The sequence below is a fragment of the Chanodichthys erythropterus genome, chromosome 10 (genome assembly GCF_024489055.1).
Source record: "Chanodichthys erythropterus isolate Z2021 chromosome 10, ASM2448905v1, whole genome shotgun sequence".
Lineage (NCBI taxonomy): Eukaryota > Metazoa > Chordata > Actinopteri > Cypriniformes > Xenocyprididae > Chanodichthys > Chanodichthys erythropterus.
In genome coordinates, this window is record NC_090230.1 from 14916109 (window position 1) to 14939496 (window position 23388).

Here is a 23388-nt window from a genome sequence, read left to right on the forward strand (position 1 = left end):
TTGCCAGTAATTTGTGTTTGCTTATTTTGCAGTACACATACCAGGAGGAGCATGAGAGACCACTTCCAATACCATCAACTCAGTGCTGTGAGCTTTCAAGTGCAACTCACACTCACACTATAAATTACTTGGCCCCTTGGTAGTTTAATGTGTACAGAACCTCATTTGAGGACCAATCACCCTATCAGCAGGTCCAATATGAGACTGCTTTCTCTCTGAGCACTAGATGGGTGGCTTATCATCATGTTGAAGATTTCCCAGACAGTATTCAGCAATATCTGAAGCCTGGGTGGGTTAAGGAGGAGAGGCTTGTTAGAGCGGCTTTGGCTTGCCAACCATTTATTATTACATCAGAGCTATTAACCATTAGTACTTAGTATGCATAGACAAGGTCACTCTCCCGCATTGCTGTCACACCTGGTAATTTCACAATTCATATTTATAACAAGCTGCTTGTTCATGGTCAAACACGGGCATGTGTTCCACAAAGATATTTGTTCTAATTTTTGTCACGACTTATTGTTCTCATAGGTAACTGGAGTCTATGGGGGGACCAACAAAGTAAGTAAGCTTTTTTTATGGGTTTTCTTAAAAAAAAAAAAAAAACTTTCACTGACGCTTGCTGGTGGACTTTGTTTACCCAAGTATGATGGATTTGTGGATCAATATAATTTTGGTCCTGGATCATTCGTATTAAACAACAATTAGATTTTAGTGTTAATCCATACAATTTACATTTAAAAGCTGCACTTGCTCCTCAGATGATGATCCAGACAGTGCTGTGGACGATCGAGACAGTGATTACCGCAGCGAAACCAGCAACAGCATCCCACCTCCGTTCTACACCACTTCTCAGCCCAACGCATCCATGCACCAATACCCCATCCGACACATGCACCATGGCTCCCGCTACAACGACATGAACGACTACGACTATGATAACCAGAGAGCCATTAGGTACATTTTCCCAATTCTTAGGTGCAGTATTATTGCTAATGCTAGTCACTTTAGCATTTATCAGTTGGTTATACCATTCACTGTCTATGTACAACTTTCCTCTCTTTTTATCCCTGTGCACTGATGACTGTATACAAGGATTGGATGAGCAGTCATTGTATACAATTCATGGGTTTGGAGCCACACTGGTGCCACTCTGTGATTTGAATGCAACATTTCCCCTCAATTGCTCGTTTTGGCCCAGTTCACTTCAAAACGAGATTTTATTTCCTGTGCGTTTTGTCTTACAAAAGTGTTATTCCCGACATTTTTGCATTGCATGTTAGTGACTTTGTGCTCTTAAGACTCTGGCCCTGTCCCAAATGGCACCTTAAACTCTCGGGGTCCTTCTCCAAGTCAAGTTACCATACAAAATGTTGAGTAATAGCCCCCTAAGAAGTCTTAACCAAAAGGGTGGCATAGCAGCCCCAAAGTAGCTTATGAGCAGCCTTCGGAAAACTATAACAAATGAGCCACACAACTGTCTCATGTACTTCACGGATGCGTGCAAGAGAAGGCCACGAGACTGCAAATCAACATCAAATGCGCCTATTGGGACAGGGCATCTTTCAGCCTCTTGAATCCTTTATGAAGTCTAATTAATGGACAGATCCTGATCCCAAAGTGATGCTTTTGATATGAGTCTCTTAGCAGCTTGGTTAACCATTGCCTTAAGTTGGGTCATTTTCCTTCCAATGTGACCTGATGAGGTGAGATGAAAAACGAATAAAAAAGACATTTCTCATGCTCCTCCTCTTCCTGCCTCCCCCATCCCCTTCCCTCCCACCAGACGCTATGATAGTTTAGACTCTGCCACCAACGGCCGCAGCGATCTCGATTCGGCTTCTGGCTCAAGCAGGCGGACCAGCCGCCAGTACTCCTTAGACAGTAGGCACTCGCTCTCTGATAGGTGGGTCTCCGTAGCTCCTACACCTCCACCCTCTTCCACCTCCTCCTCCTGCTCTTCTTCCTGCTCCAGCCTGTGATTCCGTCCCGCTGTGATGATGTCGTGGAATTGGACTTGTCTGGTCCTGTGGTCCTCGCTATGCTTGCCATGCATGCGCACCAATCCTTCTTTTACATACATGGTCTATTGATATATATCTATATATATATATATTTTATCTATACCTCTTTGTATATGTCCTCTATCATGATTGCTGTGTACCTGTTAATGCCCTGTCACGTGTTATTAGGTAACCGACCCATACACCTCACAAGCTTTTTCTTTTGTACCATGTAATCGGAATTTGGTGCAATTATGTGAAGTCTGTTATTTGGCTGCTTTATGCCTGACAGAGTTAGAGAATAACACTGTAATTCCAAAAGCCTAGTGTACGCTAATTACATAGCCTTTAGACACACTATACTGTGTGTGGGCAGCAGGCGGGACCATTTCGATGGCTGTGACAGAGTCCAGGGGATGTACATATGACTGATTTACCCTCTCCGTGTCTCATGAGCCAAACCTTTCTGAAAGCCAAAATGTGTTGTGTGGAAGACAGGAAATAAAGCTGTGTCTTGGGAATTTATGGGTTTGTGTGCTAGGGAGTTAGAAAAGGTGACAAGGATATATGACTAACTGGCAGATAGGCTTGACAGAAGCGTGATTGTATGTGTAATTGTGTGTGTATGTCCCGTGGCTCTCGTATTTCCTCTAGTCTGAAGTCCAGATATTTTTTGGCTCACAGCCTATTACACACCCCATCTCTTTCGCTTCTGGTTCTTCATGCATTACTAAACCTTACGTCCCATAATCGATAATGTGTGTGTGTGTGGCAGTGCGTCTTTTCTTACTCAATCCATTCTCTCAATCTCTCTATACATAATTGGCTCATTCTTCAGTGAGGATAAATAGCCTTTCTTTGAGGTGTCACATGAAAATGCTACACCTCCTTTCCTGTAAGCTCAGCACATCTTTTTTCTTTTATGTGTTGTTCTTTCTTACGTCCACCAGGTCGAATTTGTCCACTGACAACTCTTCTCACTGCCATCTTATCTTAACGTTTTTGTTTTTTGTGCGTGTGTGTGTGTGTGTGTGTGTTTGGTCTGAGATTGTGAAACAGCTCTTTTTGAGTCCATATGTACATGTGAGTTTTCCTTCTACTCCCTCAAATGAGCCTCAGTCTTATTTTCAACTCACCACCTTACCTGCACTCGTACATCCATTAATAAGCAGAAATTATTGTCCTGCTGAAGAAAACACCTTAAACCAACCCTAAATTTGTTTGTTTGTCTTAGTTGGTTTGAGCTGGTCTACCAGCCTTACTTCTGAGAGACCAGGTAAGACCAGAAAACCATCTTTGGCAGGTTTAAGCTGTTGTTTTCAGCGGGGAGAGACTTCTATTAGCTGACAAGTGTCATTTTCCTCTGTGGTTGGTTGTTCCTGCCTCAAACTCTATTTTTACGACCCTTAAACCTGTATATCAACAGTCGCCCACCTTCTTTCTCCCATAACTTAATATAACTGACAGTTCTTTACTCCCGCAGCCCCACCGGCAGTAGTCGCTATGCTTCCTCGGGTGAGCTGAGCCGTGGTAGCTCCCAACTCAGTGAGGAGTTTGGCCCAGAGGACGGTGAGAGCTTCCGTGGTTCTGGAGAGTTCTACGATGAGAATGACTCCTACCATTCCTGCCATTCCTCCGTTAGCTATGGTAAAGACTCACCCGGCTGGGATCCGGATGAGCCACAGGGTGTCTACAGTGATGGGGAGTACAATAAAGATGGAGGTGAAGAAGGTGCACTCTATGATGAAGAGGATGGTGAGGTCTATGAGCAGGAAGAAGGGGAGTACCCCTATGAGGAGGAAGAGGAAGGAATTGTGTATGAAGAGGATGAAGACCTTTATCCATTGGATGGTACACTCAGTGAAGAGCAGGAGCCACCCTACACCCCTACCCCAACCAGCACTGCCCCAACATTGGCTCCTGAGGCTCCCACCAGCCGTCCACCCCTGGAGAAACAGGCTTCCATGCACCAGCAACAGCCCCCACAATCTCAACCTCCATTCCAGACCATGGAGCCTAAACAAGATTCACCACCCCCACAACAGCCACATGATGTCTTTGCCAAGGTACCGCGTACCTCAACCCCACCACGGGTCTCAGAGTTGGAGCCAGAGAAGATCCCAGTGCCTACAGGCAAGCTAGCAGCGCATACAGAGGAGCTCTTGCCCACCTCTGCCACTGAGATCCCACCTGAAGCAGAACTAGAGAAGAAGGAGGCTCCTCCTGAGAGGTAAGCTCCATGTGTCGAGTCCTTGAAAGCTTGGATAAGGTGTGGACATTTTGCTGGATATAAGATAAATATAATATTTCCGCCATCTTTTTCCAGTGCACCAAAGCTGGAGCCACCTGTGGACCCTGCAGTAAGGGCCAAAGCCAACTGGCTACGACTTTTCAATAGGGTTCGCCTTCAGCTGCAGGAGGTGCGTGAGGTCTAAAGTTGTGAAGCCTGAAATAGATTCTGAATTTGTTTGATCAGCTTCTTCCTTGTACATAGAAATTCAGTAACCTTTTAAATCAAAATTTGCCCGCTTATGCCTATTGGTTCTTTTGGCCAACATTTGGGTCACGAGTCTTTGGTTAGTTCTGCCCTTTGTTGTTGTCCTTTTTCTTGCTTGTCTTCTCCATTTCATGTTACTTTTTTGTCACTTCTTTTTCAGTTTTACATTTTACTGTTATGTATGTTTACCAAACGTTTCCGTTTTGAGATCTTGTACCTGGCCCCTTTTTGTGTTCCACCCCATTTGTTTTTGTTTTTGTGTGTTTTTTCTTTCAGTTTTTTGTCATTGCCATAGAGATTGTCATGCTCTTCCCTGCTTTGCTGAAGTTGGACAAGCAGTCTAAAAGGTGGGTGTGGCAATGTGAGGGTCCAAAGTAAACACATTTTTTGATCGATGGCTACTGAGATACACATGGAGTTATGACAGAGTAATGATGATTGAGATAAAGATGTCCAGCAAATCCGGTCTAATTATGAGAGAGGCCTGCAGCTGACGTCAATGAGGTCGGCCGACTGCAAGCTCTTTCTGGGTTCAATCAAAACAGACAATGGTCTTTTTTTCTGTAATGGGAATTTTATCTTCGAAAATACATTGTGAGGTCTGCATGGATATTGAAAAGAAGTTTAATATGGTTTAGTGGATGAACTAAATAGAGATATATGAAGCTCTGTCACTGATCCCTCTGTCACTCTCTGCTGTCTGCAGGCTCGAGGCGAAACTCCAGGACTTGCGTCACTCTTTTTGCAAGCAGGGTGAGTGTCACTAGAGGACTGCAGCTCTTTTTCAGAGTATATAAACATTTAAATATTGTAACGTACCTGAAACATTATGAATCTCTATGGAAATAAGATTTTCCAAAAGTTTATCACTATTTTTTAAAGAACTCTATTTTTCAAATTGTTAATAATAATATACATATATATTAATAAAATACATTTACTCATTTGATCTGCAGGCCTGGAGGTGCTCTCTACAGCATAGACAGCATGCCTGACCTACGCAAGAGGAAGGCCATTCCTCTCGTCCGAGACCTGGTGAGTCACACATTCCCGCTTCAGTACGTCAGAGTTTCAACCAAAGCATTGCTGGACCAAACAACACCTTCCTAACTCTTCAAAAGCTCCATCCATAAATGTCAGCATGGTTATTTTGGTCAGCAGTCCGTCAAGGGTCTATAGCTCACAGAAGTCTCTATGGCACATCTGTTTGAGTCACGAATACAGGGTTAGACATTATTAGAGCATTACTCAGCTCCATTCACCCTTTAGACTGATGAATCTCCACCAGTTTAGTCAGCCTCCCGACTGCCTCAACGCCTCCTTTACAGTCACATTAATTTTGGTCTCTGTATTTCTTCCAGAGCTGATTTCATTCTCTGCTAACCTTGTTTCAGGCCTGTAACCTACTTTGAGAGCTTGTTGAACTTTTCCACTTATACTTGAAAAAAGGTTGGGTGGCAATAACATCAAACATCATTGGTTTTTGCATGGATAGAGACAACATGAAATCTAAATTGAACTTATTTACTTTATTAATACATGCTTCTGGTCTTATTGTGCCCAATTTGTCAGTGCATGTTATTTCAAAGAGAGAGAAAAAAAACATTTCACGAAAAGTGTAACTTGCTCTGCCTCAGAAATACCTTGGCTTAGTAATTCAATCTACTGTAGTTGCAGCCAACAAAATATATTCATGTAGTGCCATTTAAAAAATGTAATTGATTGCATGGAATGAAATTAAGTTTTAACAAAATGCTCAAGTGTTAAGTTGCATTAGCGCATGTTAATGAACTACATTTTTAACTTTCTGTAAAAATTAGACTGACAGGAGAGTTAGTTATGTATTGATTAAACAAAGTAATGACAGCCAAAAAAAAAAAAAACATTCAGTAGCTGACAGCTGTCGTGTAGGTCTGGCCGTACTTATTCAGCCAAGAACGCTCCTGGCAGCCTTCACTGGAGGGCTGTCAGAACATGCAATGCCACCAGGCTCTCTTTGACTCTACGGACTGGAAGATGAGGGAGAAATTACCATGCTGCACGAAACAGCTTCGCAGTTTGTCGGTTTTAATCCAGCTTACCGTCACCGACACTGACTCTAAGAGTCAGAAGCCAAAGTGCTGACTTGATAAGAATTAAAACGCGTGTCAAAAACAATTAATCTAAAAGACAGAGTACCCCACTCTCTTTTTTTTTTATCTCTGTTCTTTCCATAGTTCAGTCTTCCTCATGCATAATTGTTACACAAGCACCTTTCGAGACCTCGACATAAATACTTTATTGTTGTGGTTGAGTATAACTTGAATTTAGCACAGATTTTCATCTTTTATAAATTAATCAACCCTGGTTGTGCAGTTCATGATGTATGTAATTGAAAGAAATCGAATCAAACTTCTAAAAAAAAAATGTTTATTTCTTTTCCAATGCCTCACCTCCTGCAGGCAATGGTGAGTACTACCCTTTTCAGCACTACTGGGTAAAATACTTCAATTTCAGCCATAGACACAGTTTTCTGTTTCATGTCATATATTAGGAAGCAATCAAATATATTCACTCAATAACAAATACAAACATTTGCTCCTAATTTTATTTTGAGCCCTACATGTTTGTTTTCTCTTGTAGTCTCTTGTCCAGAACTCTCGAAAAGCAGGCATCACTTCTGCTATGGCCTCCAGCACACTTAACAATGAAGAATTGGTATGTCAACCAGCCCTGTTTTCTTCCTGGATATTCACATTTCGAACCATTTTCCATTTACCTGTTGATTTGTTCAATGATCTTGCAGAAGAGTCACGTCTATAAGAAGACCCTGCAGGCTTTGATCTACCCCATTTCCTGTACCACACCACACAATTTTGAGGTGTGGACAGCCACCACGCCCACCTACTGCTACGAGTGTGAGGGGCTTCTGTGGGGCATCGCTCGACAGGGCATGCGCTGTACCGAGTGTGGGGTCAAGTGCCACGAGAAGTGTCAAGATTTACTCAATGCTGATTGTCTGCAGAGTAAGATTACTTATTTAATTTCTATTATTACTCTTAAATATTGTATTTATTTCAATGTAAATATTCATATACATTTATAATATACACTACCGGTCAAATATGAGCAAAAGAGACCTCTTTCAAAAACATTAAAAAAAAACAAAAAAAAACGGATTATTCCAAACTATTGACCGATACATATAAAATATATTTCTATAAACCTTATCCGTCTTCTGCAGGAGCGGCAGAGAAAAGCTCTAAGCATGGAGCTGAGGATCGCACGCAGAACATCATCATGGTGTTGAAAGACCGCATGAAGATCCGTGAACGGAACAAGCCTGAGATATTCGAGCTGATTCAGGACGTGTTTGCAGTCATCAAGGCCACACATGTGGCGCATATGAAGCAGGTCAAGCAAAGCGTCCTGGACGGAACGTCCAAGTGGTCAGCCAAGATCAGCATCACGGGTAATGACCCAATTCAACCAGCACAAGGTTGTAATATGTCATATTGGTTATCTTAAGATTAACCCAGTTTCTCTGCTCAGTGTTATGCGCCCAGGGCCTGCAGGCAAAGGACAAGACTGGCTCCAGTGACCCTTATGTTACGGTGCAAGTTGGCAAGACCAAAAAACGAACCAAGACTATCTACGGCAACCTCAACCCTGTATGGGATGAGAGCTTCAATTTGTAAGTGGACTATTTTTTTAATTTTGGTTAATGTATATCAAATACATTTTATCGAGAATCAGTGCTCATGGTGATACAAAAACATCTCAACAGCGAGTGTCACAATTCTTCCGATCGGATCAAAGTGCGCGTGTGGGACGAGGATGACGATATTAAGTCTAGAGTCAAGCAGAAGTTCAAACGTGAGTCTGACGACTTCCTCGGTCAGACCATCATCGAGGTACGAACTCTAAGCGGTGAAATGGACGTCTGGTACAACCTGGGTGAGTAACCAATGCATATTTTTCTTAGAAAATATCGAAATACATTGATAAGATAAATGTATTGATGTTATATTTGAATTCTATTTACGTTGCACTCAGGTCAAGCTGTAATGCAGTGCTTAAAGGTGCCATAGAATGTCCATTTCACAAGATGTAATATAAGTCTCTATATAATGATATCATGGATCGTGAACAGTTATTATCGATCCATCTGCCATTTTCGCTATTGTTCTTGCTTGCTTGCTTCACAATACCTGCAGAACTTCTGATGATTTTGCTGTACAGCTCCAGACATTTAATACTGGCTTGCCTTGAACATGGGCTGGTATATATGCAAATTTTGGGTGCGTAAATAATAATGATCCCGACTGTTATATCACAGCCGGTGTTATGTTGTGATTCGCCCTTTTTCCGTGGTGTTTTTCACGCACAAGATTTACATATGAAGGAGGAAACAATGGTGTTTGAGGCTCACGATATGTCATTTCCATGTACACTCTTATTATTCAACTATGCCAAGGTAAATACAATTTTCAATTCTATGGCACCTTTAAAGATCAGACGGTTTCAACTTTGACTCCCGATTGAGCTTTAGAAGCAAGACCAAAGATTATAGAACAATTAGCGTGACGTATCATATCATTACATGGCCGGTCACATATCATGACGTTTTGGTTTTTTTGCAATGTATCAAAGCGACTGACATGACTTTTTCCTTTTCCGAGCTCAAAAATACGTATCTTAGTTTGCTTTTTGTTTGCTTTCTTGCTAACATAGCAATAATGATGCTTGCTAACATAGCGCTAATTATAGAACAATTAGCGTGACGTATCATATCATTACATGGCCGGTCACATATCATGACGTTTTGGTTTTTTTGCAATGTATCAAAGCGACTGACATGACTTTTTCCTTTTCCGAGCTCAAAAATACGTATCTTAGTTTGCTTTTTGTTTGCTTTCTTGCTAACATAGCAATGTCATAAAATTGCCGGTTTGTAACGCTATCTTTGAAAGAGACTTAAAGGGATAGTTCACTAATTTTCACAAAATGAAAATTATCCCATGATTTACTTACCCTCAAGCCATGAACACAATCAGAGATTTATTTAAAAAATCCTTAGTCTTCCAAGGTTCATAATGGTTGTGGGGCCGCGTTTTGAAGTAAAAAATAATGCATCCATCCATTAAAAAAGTAATCCATATGACTCCAGGGGGTTAATAAAGGCCTTCTGAGGTGAAACAATCTGTTTTTCTAAGAAAAATATCCATATTTAAAAGTTTATAAATTCAAATATCTAGCTTATATCCGTACGAAGAATGCGCAATTCGATTTTCACCAAATGAGTAACCCCTGAAGCGATGTATGACACAGGATGCAGGAGTATTGTAAGCTTAGACGCCTCTCATGGTTCAAAAGGGGATGTGCAACAAACCTAAGCTCATTTTCTCTTATGCCGAAATCCTCTGGCATGATCATTTAAGACTTATAATCCGTGACCGGTGATTTGTTTTGCTCTCTCCTCTGCGGCTCCGCGTTCGTCATCACGTTGTGCGTCAGGTCAAAGTATAGCCTGACTTCGTCATACTCATATTCTAGGAAGAATGTGAGTCTGATACTGCTCCATTGCACTTGAATTATGGGGCGTGTCTTAACCGAACCAGTAAAAAAAAACTTGTTGAACTTGTACTTAAACTTTTGCCGAATCCCGTTGGAAGGACGGCAAACACATCTTTCCCATCGACAAATGCCTTGATTGCGGTTCTTTGTTCGTCTTTTAAAATTAATGCGCTGTCGATTTCTTTTATTACAGACATGATAGCGGAATCTAAACATCTTACTTCTCCAGCTGCAGTCATCGTTGGTGAAAACCAATTCAACCCAAGCGCTCTTTGATGACGTGGGTGGTTACATAACCGCAGATAGCCTGTCCATCATCGATTAAAGCCCGCCCTGGCAATTTGATTGGCTCGGCCTTCTGGGAGCCGAGCATAATTACTCCACAATTGATCGAGTCCAGACCGAACTTCCCGTCCAAAAAATTTTGTGGCCGGGGTTCGGGCTGGCACCCAGGCTAGTCAAAGTATACTCTTCCACCGCAAATCGACTTGTGCATTCTGTGTACGGTCGGCTGCTGGAAGCAAGTTATTTTAATTTATAAAGTTTTAAATATGAATATTTTTCTTACAAAAACGCTTCGATTCACTTCAGAAGACCTTTATTAACCCACTGGAGTCATATGGATTACTTTTTTTAGGGATGGATGCATTATTTTTGGCTTCAAAATGTGGCCCCCCATTCACAACCGTTATAAACCTTGGAGGACTAAGGATATTTTTAAATATATCTCTGATTGTGTTTGTCTGAAAGAAGATAGGTTGGCTAGGATGGCTTAAAGGTTAATAAATAATGGGATAATTTTAATTTTTGGGTGAACTATCACTTTAAAAGTTGCATTAACCACATACGTATGTAGTAGCATTGCAATATAGCTCATTTGGTTTCAAAATATTATTTTTTCATACAATTTTCATATAATTTAGATTTTTTTTTTCTTTTTTTTGCAGTTTTCTTTTTTTATACGATATGCGATTTTCTTTTTCGTATTTTTTCTTTTATGATTGTATAGAGTGGTGCAGGGATGAAGTCAGAACTCAGAAGACTAATTCGTCGCTGGTTTCTCAAGATGTTCCTATGGGGTAGTCTGTTGTAAACATAACTTGATAATGTTTTGACGTCTTGTTCTTCAATCTAATCTGCACACACATCCCAAATGGTCTTATGTAGTTATTTATTAAAAATGTACATAGGCCTACATTTTCAAAAATGATCATAACTGCTTCAAAATTTGTCTTTTTGGTATGGGTTTACATTGTAGAACAAAACGTCAAAGTATTATCAAGTTATGTTTACCTGGCTTTATTTTACTCTTAAATTGAAAAACCCATTATAAAACCCCATAGGAAAATCTCGAGGGAAACAGGGCAGGACTTTGACGTCATACCGATATCATTCCACATATACACATCTAAACCACATACCCACACACACACATTCATTTTTGTACCACTTTCTTTTTTTCACAGTTTTCCTTGTGATTTTCTTTGATTTTAAAGTTTACCAGCTTAATTTTGCTTCCTTTCAGACAAGCGTACAGACAAGTCTGCTGTGTCGGGAGCCATTCGTATGCACATCAGTGTGGAGATCAAAGGGGAGGAAACCGTAGCACCGTACCACGTCCAGTACACTTGCTTGCATGAGGTCAGTCTGATACTACCATGATCATGTTTGTCAATCTCATTTTCCACCTACGATCATTCATTAACAAACTAAACAAGTCTCTGCTGGAGTATATCAAATTAGCAAGTACTTAGCATGTACACCCTCTTTCCATCTCTCCATAGAACCTTTTCCACTATTTAACGGACATCCAGAACAACGGGGTGGTAAAGATACCAGATGCCAAGGGTGATGATGCATGGAAGGTTTACTTCGAAGAGACGCCCCAAGAAATCGTTGATGAGTTCGCCATGCGTTACGGAGTGGAGTCCATTTATCAAGCTATGACGTATGATTGTCCTCGCAATTTTGACATTGATGTTTTAGTTATTTGCTTAGGTACTTACTGTAGGTACTTCTTGTTCCTTCTTGTTTCTAGACACTTTGCCTGCTTGTCATCAAAGTACATGTGTCCTGGAGTGCCTGCGGTCATGAGCACTCTACTGGCCAACATCAATGCTTACTACGCTCACACAACCCAGGCCACCAACAACGTGTCTGCCTCAGACCGTTTCGCTGCCTCCAACTTTGGGGTGAGTGCTTGAGTCAACCATGTTGCACATAGCAAAAACTTCAGCATTAAAGTCTTTGTGCCAATAATTTGGGGTGGTTTCTTGTGTGTTCTCTGTAGAAAGAGCGATTTGTCAAGCTTCTGGACCAGCTCCACAACTCTCTGAGGATTGACCTCTCTATGTACAGGGTATTGTGACTTTTTGGGGTTTTGTATATTTTCTTGCTTTTGTATCTTTCTTGACTAAAGTTAAATGGCATTGTGGCGTTCCCAGCATGTGAGATCGTCCAGTCGGACAAATGAGAATTATTAGTCTGAAGCGACTACATAAAGTATTATTAAAAGCATAAAGTAGTATTAAAAGAATTAAATATTTGAGGAAATGAGTATTGATGACACCCCTTCTTGTGTCTCTTAGAATAATTTCCCAGCTAGCAGTCCTGAGAGGCTTCAGGACCTCAAGTCCACTGTGGACCTACTAACCAGTATCACATTTTTCAGGATGAAGGTTAGTTGTGAATCACCGACGCTGTTGACAGTGTAAATTTTGTCATAGATATTGAAGCTCTATTTGGTGCTTTGTATCAATACATCATCCTAAAATATTCATACAGTTTTTGTGTGTGTGATTTTTTTATTTTTATTACATAATATTTAGATTTTTCATATTTCCGTATTCTTTCATATTATTTTTTAACTACATTAGTTAACATGAACTAATAATGAACTGCACTTCTACAGCATTTATTAGTCTTTGTAATTGTTCATTTCAGCATTTACTAATACATTATTAAAATCTTGTTAACATTAGTTAATGCACTGTTAACTAACATTAAAAATCAATGAACAAATGTATTTTCATTAACTAAGTTTAACAAAGATTAGTAAATACAGTAACAAATCTACTGCTCATGATTAGTTCATGTTAGTTATTACATTAACTAATGTTTAACTAATGAACCTTATTGTAAAATGTTACCAGTTTTCTTTTCTGTTTGATTTTCTGTTTTCGTACAATTTTGTTTTCTGTAAAGTGTTTTTTGATTTTCATAAAATTTTCTTTTACTTTGCAGTGTTTATTCTTTTTCGATTGATTTTATTTTTGTTTACAATTTTTTAAATATTTTTTTTTCTGTATGTTTCTCTCTTTTTTAAAAGATTTTTGTACAATGTTCTTGTTCTGTAAAGTGTTCCTTTATGGTTTTCATACAATTTTGTTTTTCTTAGCCATGTTTTTTTTTCTTTTTTTAATATTTTCTTTTTCATACAAATTTCTTTTTCCATATGATTTTTCCTATTTTTTGTTTCCAATTTTTGTACATTTTCTTTTTTATACAATTTTTATATGATTTTCTTTTCTGTTTGTTTTAGTATTGTCAAATCGATTAATCACGATTAATCAAATCAACAGCACTAGTATGTTTCTCTTTTTTGTTGGACAATTTTCAAGTTTCATACATTTACAATTTTCTTTTTTTTATATGATTTTTGTATGATTTCATACCACTTTCTTTTCAGTATTTCATGCAGTTTCCTTTGTGTATGATTTTAAAGTTTATCTTCAATAATAAAAGTTTTGATCATAGCTGAATTATCCATTTAAATGGATCATAAACCCTTCTCCTCTAGGTCCAAGAGCTTCAGAGTCCTCCTCGTGCCAGCCAGGTAGTGAAGGACTGTGTGAAGGCTTGCCTCAACTCTACCTACGAATACATTTTCAACAACTGCCACGAACTGTATAGTCGAGAATACCAAACAGACCCGGTGAGTCGACACTCCCTGGCTCAGCAACCTTGTTAATTCACAAAGCTTTTTGCCTCGGGAGCATCCAAGTCATTTTATCAGTGCAATTCATCTTGCAGCTTTTGTTTGTTTTGCTTTGAAGATGTTACAAATTCCCTTCATAAATATCAAACACTCTTCCTGTTGAATTAAACATCTAACCCCGGGCTACTTACTATATTTTGCTGCAAAGCTTTGCAGAATTGTTCCATATCTTGTTCCCCTGGAGTGGTTGGCTTATTTTTGCTTGTTTGCTTGCTGGCAGAAAAAAGCCATTCCTGCTGTGCGCTTAGTAGGGTAATTTCTTCCAGAGGTTGGCAGATTATGAAAAGACATAATGTGTTTCAAGCTTCCATTAGATTTCAAAATGAATTCTTTCTGTGCAGAACAAAAAAGGAGAGGTTCCTCCAGAGGAACAAGGTCCAAGTATCAAGAATCTGGACTTCTGGTCCAAGCTAATCACCCTTATTGTTTCAATTATTGAAGAGGACAAGAACTCTTACACCCCCTGCCTTAACCAGTGAGTCCAGCACCATGTTATTTCACAAAATTTCCCAATGTACCTTCATAATCCTGTTTAGGATCTTAATATTGCTTGCTCTGGTCCACACAGGTTTCCCCAAGAGCTAAATGTCGGAAAGATCAGCGCAGAGGTAATGTGGAACCTGTTTGCCCAGGATATGAAGTATGCCATGGAAGGTGAGTCTAAGCTTAATATGGCTCTATTTATAATACAGATTGTTTCAATGCAGCTTTACAGTAATAAACAGGAAAATAACAATCAATGATGTAGACTTTATCAAATATGGGACAAATATTCTGCTATAAAGCGACTCATTAATTCAGCTCAAGTCAGTTTAGTGTTGATTCAGTTCAGTTCAATAACTGCATAAAGTTCTTAAATTATGCAAAGTTAAATTCAGCCATAAGCAGCTCTACAGACGACAATATTGTCGTCATACAGCTCAATTCCAATATTAAGGGCCCTATCTTGCACCCAGTGCAATTGACTTTGTACACCGACGCATGTGTCATTCCTATTTTGCACCCGCGCAAAGCGCACTTTTCCCTCCACAGAAGCACGTCGCTAAACTAGTGAATGAACTTGCGCTCCCTGGGCGTTTCAGCCCAAAAAAGGAGGCGTGTTCTGGCGCAAACAATCCCTGGTGCTATTTTGCTGTTCCATTAAACAATTGCGCCACTGACCAGAAAAAACCTAGTCTAAAGTCAATGGCGCAATATTTTTTTGTTAGAGCGCGTTGGTAGAAACTGCACCTCTGGGCTCACAGTGCGCGTTGACTTTGCTTATTACACACAGGGATGCGCATCACACAAACATGCCAAACATTAAAAACAAAAGGATTACAGTGTAAAAGAATATTATTGTGTAGGCTACATAAATATAAAAATGTAATGATGAATAGTAATTGCGTGTATTAGAATTAGGCTACCTATTTTCAGTTCAGCCTGCTATTACAAATAATGATGAATGAAATTGGCTAATTAATTGGACAATCGTGCCAATACACACACACATATATATTAACCGACTCATCGCGCGGAGCTATTTGAAAGCCTGCATCCAACGCAGACGACTGAAAGATTGACTGGCCACTTAACAGGCAATTTCAGCTTTTCCGCCAACAAATTCCGTCATGTAAATATCAATCCGCCATGGCGCGAGCGCATCTCGCTCTTAAAGGGAATTGTAGATGACACTCTGATTGGTTTATTTCACGCTACGCCCAAACCACACCTATGAATAATGAAGCTACTTCAGACCAACCCATTTTAGATTTGCGCCGGGCGCAAGAGCCATTTATCCCGCCGGGAAAATAGCAACAGCGCCGAGACCCGCCCACAAAGTTACTTGCGCTTCGCGCTTTGTCACTTGCGTTTCAGATCGTTAAAATAGGGCCCTAAGTCTTTTAAACCCCAACTTTTTCTTGAATATGTATCTTGTTTTTATATGGATTGATCATTCATTTTCATTCAAAAGTTTCAGCTGTAGGTCTTGAATTATCTTAACTTGACTAACAGATGTGATACAGTAAGAAAAGTTAGAATTTTAGTTAGAAGCACAAGCATTGCAGGGTTTCTCACTGATAGCCAGTTAAATTTCACACTTGGTGAAAAGTCGACATGTGGTGGAGTTCTTCTCGTTTGCTGATTCAGGAGGGGTCCTCAACTCTGCATAGATGTATTATGTGCCCTTAAATCTTCAACTGTTTCATGAAGAGCTTTTGTCTTCACCTCATGCCTTTCAGAGCATGAAAAGAACCGCCTGTGCAAGAGTGCCGATTACATGAACCTGCACTTCAAAGTAAAGTGGCTTTACAATGAATACTGCAAAGACCTGCCTTTCTTCAAGAGCCGAGTGCCTGAATATCCAGCGTGAGTGGCATCTCACACACAAAAATGATATGAGTCAGTCACACTCAAAATGTCATTGTGACCATGGTATGATGGGTAATAAAGCTTTAGGTGGTAATGTTACTCTGCAGGTGGTTTGAGCCATTTGTCATCCAGTGGTTGGATGAGAATGAGGAGGTGTCTCGAGACTTCTTGCACGGAGCCCTGGAGCGTGACAAAAAAGATGGGGTGAGATTTATTTCTCTTGCCTTTTGGTTCCTATTTTCAGTGCCATTCGATACAGGTTCAAGAAACATCATAGTTTATGAATCAATAAAAATATCTATGCTTAACATAAAAAAAATAAAAATAACTATAATAATATTTTTTATTGTCGTTGTTGTTGTTGTTATAAATAAAATGTATATCCCAAATTTTCAATGTGGTGTCAGACTAGAAATATATAAAAATGTATGTTGCATTAATGTTTAATTTGAAATGTCACTACTGATATATATATATATATATATATATATATATATATATATATATATATATATATATATATATATATATATATATATGTATCAGATTTTATATATACTATTACAAATGTCTTTAAAATCTTAAGCATACCAATTTTTAAATCATTTAATCGTTGTTAGTATAAATAAAAATACTTATGCGTAAAAAATTTTACTCAAATTCATAAACAGAAATATTTTGAATATATATGGAATATATATATTTCGTATACATATTATTGAAATACAGTATGATTATTGCATTAATACTAGTGTTGTCAGATTGATTGATCATGATTAATCACATCTAACATAAAAGTTTGTATATATATATATATATATATATATATACACTACAGTTCAAAAGTTTGGGATCGGTAAGATTTTTAATGTTTTTAAAAGAAGTTTCGTCTGCTCACCAAGGGTGCATTTACTTAATTAAAAATACAGTAAAAACAGTAATATTGTGAAATATTATTACAATTTACAGTTTTCTATTTGAAAATATTTTAAAATGTAATTTATTCTTGTGTTGGCAAAGCTGAATTTTCAGCATCGTTAATCCAGTCTTCAGTGTCACATGATCCTTCAAAAATCAATCTAATATGTCAATTTGCTGCTCAAGAAACATTTATTGTTTACAATTGTACAAAATATTTGTGTACAATATATTTTTTTTCAGGATTCTTTGATGAATAGAAAGTTCAAAAGAACAGTGTTTATTTGAAATCTAATCTTTTGCAACATTATAAATGTCTTTACTGTCACTTTTGATTGATTTAATGCATCCTTGCTGAATAAAATAGATAGAATAGAATAGAAAACAGTTATTTTAAATTGTAATAATTTTTCACAATATTACTGTTTTTACTGTATTTTTAATTAAATAAATGTAGCCTTGGTGAGCAGACAAAACTTATTTTAAAAACATTAAAAATCTTACCGATCCCAAACTTTTGAGCGATAGTGTGTATATATATATATATATATATATATATATATATATATATACAGCGAAAGCAAAACTTTGATGGAAATTTACTGTAAACTTTTCTTACTATTTAGCTTACCAGCTGTAATAAGTTACAGTAACAACAGAGCTCCAGCCTGCAGCCAGATATGTCAAAATTTGATGAATGAGTGCCCTCGGAGCACCTCAGCATGTTCCTGAACCAATAAGCACACTCTTTAGTTCATTAGTTTCACCGAGCCCCCTTTGGGAACCTGCCACAGTCTCACCTCAACCCAATTATTTCCAGACGAAAGAGCTCACACCTGACGTCTGGTCGCAAATTGCTTGTGTGGTCTCCTGCTCCTTCTATTCTAGAACTTTTTCTGACTGCACATCCAACTCTTTCTTTCCTACAGTATCAGCAAACTTCAGAGCACGCTCTCTTCTCCTGTTCGGTAGTGGACGTCTTCTCGCAGCTTAACCAAAGCTTCGAGATCATTAAGAAGCTGGAGTGCCCAGACCCACAGATTGTTGGACACTACATGAAGAGATTTGCAAAGGTCACTAGACACTGCTCTTTTTATACAGACACTACTTTATTTACTTTCAAATTGACATAACGTCACTGAGTAGAAGTCAAGTGCTTAGCTGAGATTTTGGTCGCAAACTTTTGTTAGCGTGATTGTAACCTACTGCAAACCAAAATCAGGCCTTAAACGAAATAAATTTTTTATTACCTCAGCAAAATCATTGTAAAAAATGACAGTTTGTACCTGGTTTAAGAAGAATGGATCATATGAAGCAAATTGTTACATATGAGTTAACTTAATACTGGAATACACTACAGAACTTTTAAAATGCATGTTTGAGCTGTTTTAACTGAAAGCAACTTGCACTGACATATCAGTATATGTCAATACAAGACAAGTTCACCCCATGAAATGAAATTTCTGTCATTAATTACTCACCCGTAAGACTTTTGATCTTCTTCACACTCAAATGAAGATCTTTTTGATCACAGAATGTTGTCTTGAATTGAAGGGATTAGTAACCAATGAGGTTCATTCTTGTGTTACGAAGCATGTTTGAGCTTCTGGAAGAGGTTTGTTCTTGTGCGTCATTCAGGTTCGGTTGAGCTTATGCTTATGTTCGCTGATCATAGTTTACATGCGAGTAAAAGCCTAAACTAAATCTGTTAACAAGCAAACAGTTCTCTTCAGAAAGTTTGGACTAAACCACTCAATTAGAGTGTTTTTCGATCTCTTTATGAACTTTTTGAAGCGTCAAAGTATCAGTTGCAAAGGCACTCCAAGGAAGGAAACCTGACAGCAATCTGTCATCAAAAAGATCTTCATTTGTATTCTGAAGATGAACGAAAGTCTTACAGGTTTGTCAAAAACATGAGTGTGAGTGAGTAAATGATGACAGAATTTTCATTTGTCATGAACTAACCCTTTAAATGCCCTAATTGAACTAATCCTGGCTTAATCTAAGCGCTGTCTGTGAAACCGGCCTAGGCATCATACGCTTACTGACTGGGCACCATACTCTTAATGACTGAGGATCACATACTACCAGACTTTTCAAGTAGCTCTAAAATCGACAAACTCACACATGCGCCTTACTGCTCAGAGATGCATTACAAATGAAAACAATGCGTTCCAAAAAATGGGCTCAAAATGTCAAACATGTTTGAAGCTAAAAAAAAAAATTAGTCTGTGACTGGGTTAAAAACAACCCAAGTTGGGTTAAATATGGACAAACCCAGTGGTTGGGTTAAATGTTTGACCCAACCTGCTGGGTAGTTTTTATTTAACTCAACTATTGGTTAAAAATGACTATATGGCTGGCTTAAAATGAGCCCAAAATATGTTGGAAATTAAAAATCAGACACATAATTACTCTAGGCAGCAATAATATCAAAAGGTGAACATTCATTAAAAAGCAATTTAATACATGTTTATTATTTAATTATTATTAATTAAACATATTAATAAATGTTAATTTCCAACCTATTTTGGGTTCATTTTAAGTGATCAATAAAGTAATTTTTAAACATAAGTTGAGTTAAATAAATCTACCCAGCAGGTTGGGTTTAAGATTCAACCCAACAGCTAGGTCAAAACAACCCAATTGCTGGGTTTGTCCATTTTTAAACCCAACTTGGGTTGTTTTTAACCCAACATTTTTTAGAGTGTATCATACCCTATGTGGTTTTCTTTGAACCTCAACTGACCAAAACCTGCAGACAGGCTTTGACTTTCAGCAACTACAGTCAATTCCTCCAGACTGCAATTTGGGGCAAAAATCTGTGCAAAAGTCATGTAGTGAATTCCAATCTTTAGCAACATTAATATTAACCTGCACAGTTAATCTATGAAATAGTTCTGCATTGTCATGGGATTTGATTTAACATGATCTCTTTACCCCACAGACTATTAGCAACGTTCTGCTCTCCTATGCGGACATTATCTCCAGGGATTTCCCCAACCACTGCACTAAGGAGAAAGTGGTAATAGTCTAAAAAGCCCTTTGGAATCAGGTTTATATATTTGAAATAGTTGTTTAAATCTGGAATTTAACCCATTCGGTTTGTGTTTTCTATTTCTTTGTTTCTAGAATGCAAAGGATGGCGCTGTTAAGGTCTGTAAATCTGACAAGGCTAGAATATGCCATGCAGCTTTTTAAAGATAATAAAGAGTCTCTGAACTCTTTTTTTTTTAGTGTGTTGAGTTAGTCTTGTTGAATTTCAGGCCTTTTAACACAGTGTTTTTGTTCCACACAGCCATGCATCCTCATTAACAATATCCAGCAGCTCAGGGTACAGCTTGAGAAGATGTTTGAGGCCATGGGAGGTAAAGATGTAAGTGAACCAAAAATCTGCCAACATTGATTTAGCAAAGCCTAGATTTGCAGAGACTTACAACCTTCTGAGAGCATGGTAAAGTTCTGGTGGTTTTGACCGTTGCTTAATGTCCCTTACAGTTGAATGTTGAAGCTAGCGACATTTTGAAAGAACTCCAGGTGAAGCTCAACAATGTTTTGGATGACCTTGCAAGGATCTTTGCCACCAGGTGAGGTACCAAGGGATCAGAAAGAAATAGCTTTTTTGCTCTATTTTTGGAATAACATCTGTTCTCCACCTCCTTCTCACACTAGCTTCCAACCAAACATTGAAGAAAATGTCAAACAGATGGGTGACATACTTAGCCAGGTGAAGGGGACAGGGAACGTGCCAGCAAGTGCTTGCAGCAGCGTGGCACAGGACGCAGACAACGTCCTCCAGCCCATCATGGACTTCCTTGACAGCAAGTAAGATACTAATCTTTAGATTTAGACATCTTCTTGGAAATGTCACACTTCTACTTCCAATCTTACCTTTTTTCCTGTCAGCCTCACGCTGTTTGCCAAGATCTGCGAGAAGACAGTCTTGAAGCGAGTGCTGAAGGAGCTTTGGAAGCTGGTCATGAACACAATGGAGAAGACAATTGTTCTGCCACCTTTGACTGACCAAACGGTAATGAGCTGTTTAGAACTTCATTAGGAGCAGAATTTTGAGACATACTACATGTAGAAATCCTTTTATATAAATGTGAAGATTGTTAACAGCATTGTATACTCTGGTATGGATCATGAAGACTCAGAACGACTGGAAATGTATCTCCTCTTGCCCAACAAAACATATCCCTTTCCCAAATCAAATCACCTTGGACGAAAGACACATCTTTCCACTCTAAAAACGTTGGGAGTGCACCATATCATTCAAGCACCTCTTGAGACTGCTCTCTGGTCCTGTAGTCATACATTTGTACATTTCATTTATATTAATCTTGACAAAAAAAGTTTTATTAACTGTATTTGTATATATTTGAATCCTGGTTAATTTTTGAGAGCATTTCTACAGGAACAGAGACAACTTACTGCTTTTAATTCGTCTTGATATAACTGTTATTCTTTTGTATTTTTGTTTGTATTTGTTTATTTTAACAAAAGAGACCCATATCAGTTCTATCAAAGACTGAACATTGCTAATTGCAAAAGAACAAAAATTTTAGTAAAAATTCATTCAAAATGTCAATTCTGTCAACATTTACTCATTTGTCAATCCAAACTGATACTTTCTTTCGTCTATGGAAACAAAAGGAGATGTTAGAAGTATGTACATGCTGTTCATTTTTCTACAACAAAGGCGCTTTGCTGTTTCAAACAGGACATTATAAAGGTGGCCCATATGACTTAAGCACTTTATTCCAAGTCATATAATTCTTTTGTGTAAAAAGTTTATCAAAATTTAAGTTTGGTAAACACCAACTTTGAATATGAGGTTTGAGAGCTACAAATCACTCCTTAAATTTCAGTCTCAAGTCTTGAAACGTAGAGCATAAGTCATATGGGCTACATTTATGTTGCTTTATGTCCATTTTGTAGCTTAACAACCCTTGGTCCTCATCCACTTACACTGTATGGAAAAGAGCAGCTTGAACATTTGTCAAAATTTCTCCTTTTGTGTTTCATGGATGAAAGAACGTCATACAGGTTTGGAACATGCTGAGAATGAGATTTTTCATTTTCGGCTCAATTATTCCTCCAGACTGGGCCGGATTTAGTCCCTCGGGCAAGGACAGACCTTGGGACTTACCGTAATATTGTATCAGGCCCGAAGCCGGTCCTGTAGACTGAATGCTAATGCTTATTTTGATTTGATGTGGGGCTCTTTGTAGCTTCACTGACCCTTCTCTCTGGTTATTACATTCTCGCTCTCCCCCCGCTCCACCTCCACAGATGATAGTAAGTACCAGAGCACTTTTGTCTGTGCGTCTGTATGTCCTGCAGTCCGTCCACGCTGGGTGACCCCTTCCCACCACCTCCTTCTGCTCTGTGTGGCTGCCATGTCCTCCCTTCCTCTTGTCCAATGCATCCTCATTCATTTGTCACGTCTTTCTCTCTTTCTCTCGCTGTCTCTCTCTTCTCTTCTTTTTCCATCTCCTCTCCTTTCCCTGGCCACCTCAGTGGTCTGTATACCGAGGTGGCTGCAGCATGGTGCATTTCCTACTTGACTTGGACAAGGCCCTTTTCCGATTCCCACCCCAATGAAACTTCCAATCTGATGTCCGCCCCACGTATGACTGCCAACCCCTTCCTCTACTCATTCTCCTGGAAGCGACACTCTTTCGCTCCCAGTCTGGTGTACGTGGTAGGTCTGTTATCTGGGTGACGTTAGCCAGTTTCAGGTGGTCCACCCTCCCCGTCTCTGTCACCTGTTTGAAACCTCTCCTCTGTGGGTTGTTGCTTGCGTCTGATCTTCACCTCAGCTCCCGAGCCTCTCTTTTTAATCTCTGCAGACATTATTCTGTCAATCTGTCCTGGTATTTGGTTTTTCGTGTTGTTGTACCAAAATTGGCCCGATCGAATGCCGAGGTCTCGTACTGATGTCTGTTCTGGCTTATTGTCAGGCTTGAGAATTTTTTGTATTTGACTCCAGAAAAAAGTATTTTAACAACATAGTCTAGTCATCAGTTGTTTGTAAAAATTGTCATTTTACAGTGCAAATA

General features: G+C 38.9%; 1 protein-coding gene across 1 annotated transcript in view; it reads left to right on the plus strand.

Annotated features, from left to right (window-relative positions):
- Positions 1-23388, plus strand: part of unc13a (unc-13 homolog A (C. elegans)) — a 44743-nt gene that overhangs the window by 10970 nt on the left and 10385 nt on the right. Inside the window, exons 7-35 of the mRNA XM_067396900.1 lie at positions 33-87; positions 532-561; positions 762-957; positions 1787-1906; positions 3487-4233; positions 4330-4423; positions 5207-5253; positions 5457-5535; positions 7123-7197; positions 7286-7505; positions 7724-7951; positions 8032-8173; positions 8267-8436; positions 11582-11697; positions 11841-12004; positions 12095-12248; positions 12347-12415; positions 12645-12734; positions 13856-13990; positions 14395-14528; positions 14622-14707; positions 16276-16402; positions 16513-16609; positions 18253-18396; positions 20271-20348; positions 20622-20699; positions 20822-20910; positions 20996-21148; positions 21230-21353. Coding sequence (XP_067253001.1) covers positions 33-87; positions 532-561; positions 762-957; positions 1787-1906; positions 3487-4233; positions 4330-4423; positions 5207-5253; positions 5457-5535; positions 7123-7197; positions 7286-7505; positions 7724-7951; positions 8032-8173; positions 8267-8436; positions 11582-11697; positions 11841-12004; positions 12095-12248; positions 12347-12415; positions 12645-12734; positions 13856-13990; positions 14395-14528; positions 14622-14707; positions 16276-16402; positions 16513-16609; positions 18253-18396; positions 20271-20348; positions 20622-20699; positions 20822-20910; positions 20996-21148; positions 21230-21353 — 4041 coding nt within the window. The remainder of the gene's footprint in view (positions 1-32; positions 88-531; positions 562-761; positions 958-1786; positions 1907-3486; positions 4234-4329; positions 4424-5206; positions 5254-5456; positions 5536-7122; positions 7198-7285; positions 7506-7723; positions 7952-8031; positions 8174-8266; positions 8437-11581; positions 11698-11840; positions 12005-12094; positions 12249-12346; positions 12416-12644; positions 12735-13855; positions 13991-14394; positions 14529-14621; positions 14708-16275; positions 16403-16512; positions 16610-18252; positions 18397-20270; positions 20349-20621; positions 20700-20821; positions 20911-20995; positions 21149-21229; positions 21354-23388) is intronic.